General features: G+C 36.1%; 1 protein-coding gene across 1 annotated transcript in view; it reads left to right on the top strand.

Moving 5' to 3' along the window:
* Nucleotides 1-10,427, top strand: part of si:ch211-216b21.2 (heparan sulfate glucosamine 3-O-sulfotransferase 3A1) — a 36,371-nt gene extending 25,944 nt beyond the window's left edge. Inside the window, exon 2 of the mRNA XM_043253191.1 lies at nt 8,689-10,427. Within this exon, the coding sequence (XP_043109126.1) occupies nt 8,689-9,310 (622 nt within the window). The 3' untranslated portion in view covers nt 9,311-10,427. The remainder of the gene's footprint in view (nt 1-8,688) is intronic.
* Nucleotides 10,428-12,295: the final 1,868 nt, after the last annotated feature.

The following is a 12,295-nucleotide window of genomic DNA, read 5'->3' as shown; positions in this document are numbered from 1 at the left end:
CAACATTTTATGCAATTAATACAATATATAAAGCGTTAGGTGCACATTTTTAAATCATGGAAATATTATAATAATATGTAAATATAAATTAATTTAAATACCATGTAAATTTATCCTGCTGCCTGTGGCTACCACAGCTAAGACTTAAAACATTAAACATGGTATTAAATTATTAATACATTAATATTAATTAATTATTATTACTTTCCTATGAATTAGTGCTGTCAAATGATTAATCGGGATTAAGCGCACATAAAATCAAAATGATTGCATAATATATGTGTGTTCTGTGTTTATTTTGTTTAAATACACACAGTATACACTTTTAAAAAATAATTACGTGTGTATACATTTATAAAATTATGTTTTATATATAAATAGATTTAATATAAACATAACATTTTTCTAAATATAAACATGAGTGTGATTGCATTTATATATTCGTAATAAATTTACAAAGCACGCACATATATTAAGTACACAAAAGTAGTACTTTCGACAGCACTACTATGAATTAATAATAATAATAATAATAATTCTCATTATTTATTTTGGTTTTCTGATTACATTTAAAACTAAAATGTAAAATTCGTTCGGTTGATCGTTTCTATAATGAAAAATGAATAAAAAGAGTGAAGCACACTGACTTGTGGCATACAGTATTCCAAACATTGCTGAATGTTGCTCGTTTTAGAAAATGTACTGCATTCTACGTATACTGTACAGAGCATGAATATCATATGCTACAGCAATAATAAGAGCAGTGTGTTAGAATGCTATCCCGAACATAACCCTGTATGCACACACTTCTCCAGTGGCACGCACTCACACACTAATGCGTGAACTGCTTCTCTAGTAACCGCCTGATTTTGCGACGGCAGCGGGCCGGGGGATCAGGACTATAAATCCACAAATGTCTTCAGACACACTCAGCTCATTTCAAGCATTCACTTTTCAATCCACAGCCCAGTTTAGCTGCCAAGAGGATCAGAGGAGCGGTCAGGGTTTTCCCTCAAAGCAAATGCAACATTAAAGTTTCCCATCTCGTAACGGAAGGCCATAAGAAGGGGAAGAAAAGGTTCTGCATATCTGTGTGTGTGTGTGTGTGGAATGTAAAAGCATGTTCATCTTCCGATGGCAGAGAGTGTTTTCCCTCTGTCTTTCATTCCAGCCCATCTTTCTCTACAGTTAGAGGGTGAATTATTCACAAGAAGGTTGCCACAGAGATACTGTTATTTTTCCTCTCTTACACAATAAACTTGGGAGTTACTCGAGGCACAAAGAGACGTGGACTGAGAGAGCGATGCTGCGCTTAAAATGCTGCTGATATATTTATAAGAACAGACTGTAAAGCTAACTCTATAAAAATTTTACTAAATTGTGCAGAGGCTGTTGCTATAGAAAGGGGGAAAAAGAAATGGAAAAAACACCACAATAACAGCCTGCCGCGCTTGATGTAGAAAGATTTATTTGTTAAAAATAAGGATGAATAAATACCGTTCAACACAGTATCTTTTTTTTTGTAGACATACTAAGTAAATTTCCGGCTTCCCCTTCGTTCCTGTTAAAGTGAAAGTGGAGCAGCTCACGGTGAAAAACTTTTCTATCGGTGTACATTTTCCCTTGCGCTGGCCCAGTTTGACTGTGGTTTGAAAAACGTGCAGTGTGTGTGTGTGTGTGTGTGTGTGTCAGGTCTGGAAACTTTGCTTGAATGCCTAAATTAGATTTTATTGGATTATGGTAGGAGTTTAAATCACTGACTGAATTAATACCATAAGGTACCAGTAAAAATCTTTGTGTGTGTACATTCTTGAATCTGTCAAGAAATGAACTATTTGTTTAAAATTTCGTCTCCCGTATTTAGTCTCTTTGAGAAATACGTCCTAGCAGTTTTGTCCAGTTTATCCGCTTTATGAAATGAAATACAGGAAACCTTTCTGCAGATTTCCCTGCAGCTATAAATCCAAGAGTTTCAATTCCAGCGCTTTTTGCTAATTTTGCACTTTCCTAAACCCAGATTGAATTACCTTATTTTTGAACGGCTATATCATTCTTCGTTGTTTATTTATTGTAATGTATAATGTTATGGATGTATTTAAATAATATGTATTTATATAAACTACATTTTAATTTTTTTTTTAAGTATAAATGTAAAAAGTGTAAAAACTGCACGATTTATTATCACTTATGCATTTTATTGTTTATTTTATTATTTTTCAGTAATTTGTTAAATTACCAGTCAAATAATGCTTCGTTTTAATTTCTTAATTAAAAAGTAAATGCAATATTTTCATTTTAAATCATTTAATAACCTATATTTTTAAATACTAGTGACATGAACCCTGATTCAAAGTGGTCTTGAAGTGTAAAAGTAACACTCTTACAATAATAAACGGAGAAACAAACTATTTCTCAAGCAGTAGAAAGCTATTCATCAAAAAAAGTAGTTAGAATATAAAGTAGACAGTAGAAATGTGGCGATATTGGTCAATTATTTAAATTTGCATGCAGTCATTTAGCAGACGCTTTAATCAAAAGAGCAACTTGAGTACAATAGGCAATCAATCCAACAAAAGAGCAATCAGAACTAAGTGCTGTGACAATTTCTAGCTAATCTAACACATTAATGCAGTGTTATGTCATTTAGTCGTCGTTATATATATATATGAACACTTATCTGTGGAATGCTACAGACTGACCAATCAGAATAAACTATTCCAGAGAGCTGTGCAATGATACAGTTTTTCTTTACAGCAAACTGCACGCACTCTTACTAAGATGTCACTCTTCACCTTGAGTGTACGACTAGATATTTGTTGAAAAGTGAGGTGAGAAACACTACAAGAGATGACACAAGACAATTCACACTTGTCTGGCACTAAACTTTGAGGATGGCAAATAACGCACAAACACACGCCGTGGCCTTTCTCGACAGCCGGAGCCTTCTTGATGGTTGAGTGGAAACAACACACATGATTTCCAGCACTCACCTGCCCTGCTGTCCATCAGCAGTGATTAGCTCTCGCATAACCGTCATGACTGCAACCTCCGAGCCACTTCAGGACAGGTGAACCATCGCAGCTTCGCAAAGCGCCGGCTGATGGGGTCACAAAGTCAGGCGGTTGTAGTTAATTCATGTTATTTCAAAACACACAGACTCGTTGTAAATCACAGACACACTCTTTTGACCTCCACAGCAGCTCAGCGGCGAGGAAAAGAGAAAGAGACTGTCTGGCCAAGGGCTAGAAATATTGAGCCAATTAGATGACAATTATCTGCTCTGGTTGCCAGCGTGGAGTTGTAGAAGATATTTATGGGTGTTTTAGCTCTCTATGGGGAGACATGAATCTACGGCGCTGTGGCCCCTGTACCCTTGTGTTTTTTAGCGATTACCGTCCGTTTGACTCGCCGTGCCCCCGTCTGTCCCTGAACTCCACACTACAGCAGGAAGATGTAAATCTGATCTGATATGAAGAGAGATGCTTGGCAGCAGTTCATTTGCATTGAACACAAATGGAGCAGAATGCTTTAAGGAAAGGTTGAGTGAATTTGCCATAGTGCCTTCGAAAGATTTAAGTCTACATCTTTCATGCAGCTTTTAACATATATGGTTATAAAAATGTTGATTTTTAAATAGCTTGATTTTGAACTTGAATTTCACATCAAGCTCTAATATATGCATAATTTGTTTTGCAAAAAAATAAATAAATGCATTTTGTCATAATTTACTCACCCTAAAATCTAACCTCGTATGACTTTCTTTTTTTCTGCAAAATACAGTATTCAGTGTTATTTTAGTATCATTTTAAGACTTTTCAAGTTTTATTAATAACCTTTAATTAATTGTTATTAATTAATTGTTATTTTATATTTTTGTTTAATTGAAGTTACATTTTTAATCATTTTTATGGATGATTTTGGTCATTTCTAGTAGTTTATACTAATATATATATATATATATATATATATATATATATATATATATATATATATATATATATATACACATACACATATATGTAGCACTTAATTTGACCAGATTTTAAAACTTATTTCATTGATTATTTAAAATGATTTGATTCAAACAATTAAATCATGAACTTCTATTTGTAACTACATAACAATATTTATATTATCTTTTTTTGCACTATTTTAATTGTAACATCACTGAAAAGCACATTACTACAGTAGAAACTTTGAAGTAAATGACAACAGTTTTTTTTTTTACCCAAACTGTCCCTTTAAAGAGCATTTTCTAAATTTGAAACAAAGCATTTGGCTGACATTCATTAGTTGGACTGCTACGTGTCGGACCCTGCAATGAACCGGATGTGTTTAATGGCTGAGGCTTTCTGTCCGTATTAAATGGCCGAATGTGTGTACAGGGAGTCATATTCTTACAGCGTGAAGAAGACATCAAACATTGCTCTGAAAGGACTGTAAATCATTTGTGCTCGGAGGCAAAGCTACTTCAAGTGTTACATCATTTGCGCCGCCAATAAACATCTGTTAGAAAAAGCCTCACTTCCCCTTGCCAGAGAATGGAGGAAAATATTCTTTCCCTAGCACCCTCCCTTTTATACTGTCCCTCAGAGTACGGTAAAGCCGTGAAAGCTGTCCGTCATATGTTCTCTTTTCTCTTTAGCTCTGTCTTCCCAGATCTCCCTTGAATTCCCCCTCTCTCCCTCTCTCTGATATGGTTTGAGACTTACAAGCACACAAGAGTTTGTTTAACTTTTAAACTCTCTACGGGCCCTAATGTCTGAGAAATGGCCGTGTGCTGTGACAGAAAGAAGATTTATTCTGACTGCTGGTCTTTTTTAAACAGTCGCATCCCGAAAAGAAGATCCCTGTTTCTTTTGTACTCGTATTTAAAGGGCCGGTGCAGCCTAAAAGGAATATTCATTTATTAATGGCCTTTCCAAGGTGTTCTTTTCCATATAATGAAATATAATAAGGAATAATATAAAACGAATAAAACTAAAGCACCGTTGAGCTAGTCAAAAATATAATATAAAACAAAATAGATTAAATTGAATGTTTTATCAACAACTGTATAGAATTTCCATACTGATTACTTTAAACTAATTTGAGGGATAGTGGTATCTGGACTTTTCTTTGGGCTCTTTGTAAATACACAGCCCAACTATTTTGTCTTGTCAACAAGAAAATGCAATGCATTAAATATGTATGCCAAGTTTGGACCAAGCTCATGTCAATTTTATAAAAAAGGCAATGTTGTGCATTTTGACATGGACATAGTTTGTCCCTGATGGCCCTACAACCTCACAGGTGGAGCTCAGGTTGCCTTGTTTTTAAAATTGTGTTTAATTCTTTAAAACATGCCATGAATTATACATTTTGCACATTTGTCTTTTGGTTTTAGAATGTACTGTATCTATATGACATATTTAGAAACATGTAGTAGTAAATTTATGTAGGTCAATGAACCTGTCAAACTGAATATGAACATGCGTGTTATAATTACCAAAACAAACAAATGTACCTATTTCACATTAGCATGCAAAAAAAAAGAAGAAAGCAAATTGTGTGTACATTAGTGCTGTCAAAATCAATTTACATTACAAATTACATTAGTGCTGTCAAAAGTTAACACGGGCAATAATTATGTTTATTTAAATGCAGATTGTCTTTTCAACCACATGAAATGAAGGTACAGGTACCATGAAGGTACAGGTACAGTAAAAATGATCTTTATACTGTGCTCGCTGAGCAGGCTCTTTGTTTGCACACACAAATATGGTGGCGCGTGCTGTAGACTCTATCATTTCATATTAAAGCATGAATAAAGCTCCAAGCATACGTGTCAGATCCGTGTCATGTTCAGCAGCAGCAGCTCTCCAAATAACCTTAACCCAGCTGCTATGATGTATGTTATGAACAAAGAGGGAATCAATAACTTGTAGCTTCAAGGATAGATCTTCATTTAGTTTAGAATTTAGCGTTGATGACTTTATTCAACTTCTGTATATTTTTAACTTGCTGAAGGGAACAGGAAAACGTGACATTTATTTGAATGGGTTTATATAAAGATTGTTTTGAAGGGATAGGTTACTTGAAAAAGGAAATTTGATGTTTATCTGCTTACCCCCAGGGCGTATAAGATGTAGGTGACTTTGTGTCTTCAGTAGAACACAAACGAAGATTTTTTAACTCAAATCATTGCAGTCTGGCGGTCATATAATGGAAGTCGATGGGACTCACAGCTCTGAGAGTGAAAAAAACAAACAGACACAAAACCGAATTAAACCTTGCAGCTCGTGATGATACATGTGCACAAAATCAGTCTGTGCAAAAAACTGAACAGTATGTATATTTTTTTTATAACTCTGATTAACCTCTATGTCAAACGGTCCTGAGCCCATTCACATCAGTCATGCGTCTTCTTCTTCTTGCTTTTCTCAAGATCTCAGACTTATAAATGCATTACCGCCATCTATCTCTGAAAAGGACCATTGAGACTCTTACCTGAGATTGTAGATAGTATGTCAATGGTCCATTTGAAAGATAGTTGCCGGTAATACACTTAAGTCTGAGATCCGCTGTAAAGCAAGAAGAAGATGCATCAAATACATCAAATTTTCATTTTTGGGTGAACTATCCCTTTATGTTCACTTAAATTAGAAGTTGTTATTTTTATATGTAAGTCTAATAAATGTTAACTCTTTTAAAATAAATGTTAACAATTTCCTAGAGACATCAAATGCATTGGTATACTTGCCTTCAGTCATAAAAAATTTCATTAAACAAATATTAAAAATATCTTGTTTCTACATTAATTTGAATATTGAACGTGAATATTGCAATATAAAAGTATCTTGAAAAACCTGGATTTGGGATTAATTGTGATTAACCGCTGCAAGTCCAGACTTTTCTAGATGCATTTTTTTGCAATTGTTACACGAGCAAGACACTTTACCACAGTTTACTTTTGGGTAGCTGATCCTGTTAAAAACATACTAAAAAAAACATCAGCTAAATGGAAAAACAAGAATATGCAAAAAGTTTTGCCGTGTGTTACATCACCAGATTAATCTTCTCCTCAGTAACTTCTTCCGTCTGTGGGAGTGCTGCAAACCCGTCTCAATCGGCAACCTGTGGTGTTCACTTGAGCGAAACGGCCCAGCTGCACAGCACATAAACACTAGCTGCCACATGCTGGAAAGTCACTGGGCACTTGTTTTCATCAGGAGGCATGAATTTGTGCTGGCATGCGACATGAAATACAACTGGCAATGAAAAATAAGGCTCATTTCTGAAGCGACCTGAAAGGCTATGTAAAGCCGCTGACCCTCGGCCCGCTAATGCCATTACGGCCCATAAACCGCCATTGGGGTTGAGGGAGGCCATTTTGTCAGGGCCTAAACCCCCCAGAGGAGAGAGATAAATAATTGAGGGCTGCATTCTGCACTTGGGCTGAATTTGAAGCGAACAGGCCTTATGAGGCTCTAAATGGTGGAGTGGAGTGCTGTAAATCATTAATCCACTGCTTTTATCCTCTTTGGTTCAGGTCAGTGTCCTGAAGGCACTAGAGAGCATTGGGAAGACAGAGTGAGAGCAGCATGGACAAACAGATTATCCTCTTCAAAATACGATGAATCTAGAAAGCACAAGCACTAGAGAAAAATCACATGAAAAGTATTACAGCTGCCCTTGCTGACTTGTTGAAGAACAGCTATTTTTTTATAAGAGAGAGCTATCTTAAAAAAACAGCATGAGAGCTTATTATGGTGTTTTTTTGTAGTCTTTTTGCAGTTTTACTCAATAATTTGTCTTGTCAGTAATTCCGCTACAAAAGAAAAGAAACCTATATTGAAGCAGAGAGGGTCTAGGGTTATGTGATGTTGGGGTCAGTGCTTGATGGTCTAATGGAGTCTCGACTGGCACTAAGAGCCTGTGAGAAAAACATTCATCCTCTCAGAAATGAACAGAGTTCAACTACAGAGAAAAACTCTTGAGTGTTGGATGCTGTTTTGGAGCTTTAGAGCAAAAAGCTTTAGATACTGTTCAACAACAACAACAACAACAACTAACCAAATAAAAGTTGTAAATTGACAAAAAAGATGCATCGTGACAATATGAATGCAGTTTTGGTGAGCATAACAGATTTCTTTCAAATAAAAAATTTATTCTCACTGACCATACAGACAGTACTGGTCAAAAGTTTGAAATAATCTTTTTTTTTCTAGGATGAATTTATTTGATCAGAAATAAAATTATTTTTGTTTATTTTGATTTATTTGAAACCGAAATATTTTTAAACATTACAAATGTCTTCACTTTTTTTTTTTTTGGGGTAACACTTTATTTTATGGTTACACCTATTAGTTACTTATTTGCATGCAGAATATTATCCATTTATTAGTGTGAATTAAGCACAGATTAATGCCTTGTTCAAAATGACCTTATTCTACATCCCTAATCCTACCCAATACCTAAACTTAACAAATACCTTTCTAACTATTAATAAGCAAATTAGGAATTTATTGAGGGAAAAGTCTCAAAATCTTCCACACCGATAAGAAATGTTTCTTGAACAACAAATAAAGAAAGACAACAGTTCTTTTAAATGAATACCAGTTGACAATTTTATTGTATTTTGGATCAATAAATGCAGTATTGGAGAGCATAAAAAGACTTAATAATTACATTAACTTATCTCCGTAGGGACCTAATGCCTAAAACCCTGGAGGGCCAGATCACCATGGAGAAGACACCAAGCTACTTTGTGACGCGCGAAGCTCCATCACGGATCTACGCCATGTCTCGTGACACCAAGCTGATCGTGGTGGTCCGGGACCCTGTCACTCGAGCCATCTCTGACTACACGCAGACGCTATCTAAGAAGCCTGACATTCCTACTTTTGAGAGTCTGACGTTCAAAAACAGGACTACAGGGTTGATTGACACCTCGTGGAGCGCCATTCAGATCGGCATCTACGCCAAACACCTGGACAACTGGCTGCAGTTCTTCCCCATGAGCCAGATCCTGTTTGTGAGCGGAGAGCGGCTTATCAGCGACCCGGCCGGAGAGCTGGGCCGCGTGCAGGACTTCTTGGGGCTCAAGAGGATCATCACAGACAAACACTTCTACTTCAACCAGACCAAGGGCTTCCCTTGTCTCAAAAAGGCTGAGGGCAGCAGCAAGCCCCATTGCCTGGGTAAAACCAAAGGGCGGACCCATCCAAACATTAACCCTGAGGTCGTGCAAAGACTTAGAGACTTCTACAGGCCTTTCAACATGAAGTTCTACCAGATGACTGGCAGGAAATTTGGATGGGATGACTGACATTAGACCCTGGATTTTGAAACGACTGAGAAACAACCTTACTGTGACCTCACCAGCAACAAAACTATGATAACCCCAAAAGTGGTCCAATCTACTTGTGGAAAATGATAGGCACAGAACACTATGAACAAACATCAAAGACAAGACTAATGTCTTCAAACTGCTATTACAGTTGCAGATTTAATTTCTGATTCAGAAAGTGACATTTTGACCTCTTATGTCTTCATCGGGCAAAAAGATGAGGACTATACATTGCCTTTGTTGATTAAAATAATACTTCTTTTTTACCCAATCAGCCATATTTCTCATGTCAGCAACCATATACAAAAGAAGAGACACCTGAAAGCTGAAGAGATCCACTGTAGAACTATGCATTTGGATGTTGAACTGTGAATTATCCACTGTGTGTGGACTTAGTTCTTTTGCCATATTTAATGTAGAAAGAGTAGCTGCTTATATACCTTTACAATTATTTGGAAGAAAATATCAAAAGAATAAAAATAAGTGTATTTTTTTTTTACTTATTAAAAAAGAAAGTACACATATACAGTTTAACTATTTTGAATAATCTTCACTAAACACCTCCCATCACTTTTTGCACGTGGAGGGTGGGTGATTTCTTTTGTATTTTGAACCATGTAACACAATGCCTTTTCTAAAACGTTTCATGCCGTTTGAAGTTTAAAGGTGCACTTTTAAATGTTTGCCATCCTATTCACTGAGAACGATGTTATCTCAAAATATTTCTTCTATTAATGGATCGAAGATGTAATTTTCCTCCAGGTTTGAGTTTTTGGTTTTACATAACGAATGAAAGTCCAATTTATGATGACTAGATGGCAAGCTTTTAAGAGTCCATTTAAAGTTGTTTATATATTATGTGTGTGTGTGAGAGAGAGAGTATGAGTTCCTCTAAAATACATTCAATCAGTGTTTCTCCATCTAAAGGTGATTTGTGTAACTGACCTGTTTGGAAACTTAAAAGCAGTCTTTTTTTTTGCATTACATGAATTCAGTGTGTGTTAATATTTTTTCCCTTTTGCAATATTATCATTATGCCTTTGTAGTTTTGTTTATTTAATTTGAATAATGAATTTTATAAAGCACATTTTTAATAAAAAACATAATTTGTAAAAAAATAATATTCAGACTGTGGTTGTATTTGCATTAAAGTAATAGTTCACCCAAAAATAAACCAAGATGTAGATGGAGTGGTTTTTTTCTTTCATTTTTTTTATTAAGGCAGAATCAGAAACAGTCTCATATCATCTAGGACTAGGTATAAGGTGTTGTTGCATGCAAACTCTAGAAATGAAACAAATAAATAAATAATAATAAAAAAGCTACGGAGATTTTAAATATCTATTTCCTTATAAGGGTGCCGGGAACTTTTGAAAGGCTTTCCAAGGGTGCCTCAAACAAGAAAAGGTTGGGAACCACTGATGTAGATGGAGGGGTTTTTTTCTTCATGGAAACAGATCTGGGGAAATCTAGTATTACATCACTTGCTCATCAATGTATCATCTGCAGTGAATGGGTGCCATCGGAGTCCAAACAGCTGATAAAAACATCACAATAATCCACCAGTAACCCACACCACTCCATTTTAATGCATTTAAGTAAAATATTGGTTTTTGTATAAGCTATAACACATAACAATGATTTCTCCAATGAAAACGAAATCCATCGCCGTTGTCCTCACACATCAAAATCCACCAAAATATGTGCTTAGAACTGTTTTTTGCTTGTAAACGATTCATGATCTTGCATACTTCTCTCCTGATCCAGATCAGATTACATTTTCATTCATTAAATTTTAACCAGAGAAAATATAAAGTAAATGTCTTAATAAATAAGTTTACACTTAGCTTTTTACTATTCAAGTTGTCAACCGTTGGACTGGTGTCATTATTTCTCGACGTTTTAATTAGATATGTGAACTCTGACGGTACCCATTCAGTACAGAATATTCATTGAAGAGAAAGTGATTTCTCAGAATCTCGACTAAACAAGAAACAAACTCGTCTTTATCTTGGATGGCCTGAGTGTAAGCATCAGCAAATGTACATTTCTATTTCTATTCCTTTAAAAAGAAATAGAGCGTATTAGCCTTATAGATATCAGTTCTAAGTTAATGCAGCATAAATCCAAAAAATAAAATGCAGAGTGTTTTGTGGCTCCAGAAAAGCTCAAGACCATGGCAGGAGACAGCAGCCCTCATCCTCCGCTGGATGCAGTCCTATCTGTCCTGCTCCATCCAGCCTCATTGTCTTAGCTTATCTCAGTCTCTCGTCCAAGCCAGGCAGTTGCAGGATGCTCCAAGGCCCCCAGAAGATGCTCCTCATTGTGGGTTTATTATTTTCTGGATTGTGCGTAAGCCTGTCGGGAGTTTGCTTTCCTAATTTGGCTGGTTAACGACTGTTTGTCGAGCACCACTGGAAACAGAGACGGCAAGACATGGACAAAATGGATATTTGGATGGTCCGTGTGCATTGACAGCCGCGGAAACCTCTTGAGGAGGAATTGGATTTTTAACCCAACCTTTATCTTTCTCTCTCTCTCTCAGTTTATCACATGCAAATGTCTCTCCGCTTTAAGCTCTTGACAGCCACCAGCTCTCCACCAGTCCCTCGTTACTTGGCTTTCGTTTGTTTTCGTTTTCATCCCTGGCCTCCGTGCTCCCTCGAGTCCCGTCGATCCACTCGGTGTGTTTGTTTAAAAAGAGATTCTGCAGTCAGGCTGGAATCTGACAGTGTTCATTATGAACTTAAACAGTGTGTTAACCTGACTCACATCAAAATGAAATTCCACAGGTTGGGTTTCTTACAGACTCTTTTCCAGCTGTTCAGCTCAACCACATCACAATCCTAATCAAGGGCATCTATATAAAGCTGTCGAATTTAAGGATCGAGAACTTTCTAATGAGCCTAGAAACGTTTAAACACACGCAGTAATCCATACGTCAAAATAATCATCCATCACTGT

The sequence above is a fragment of the Puntigrus tetrazona genome, chromosome 12 (genome assembly GCF_018831695.1).
Source record: "Puntigrus tetrazona isolate hp1 chromosome 12, ASM1883169v1, whole genome shotgun sequence".
NCBI classification, from domain to species: Eukaryota; Metazoa; Chordata; class Actinopteri; order Cypriniformes; family Cyprinidae; genus Puntigrus; species Puntigrus tetrazona.
Note: the sequence above shows the minus strand (reverse complement) of the source record. Positions and strands in the feature narration are given on the sequence as shown.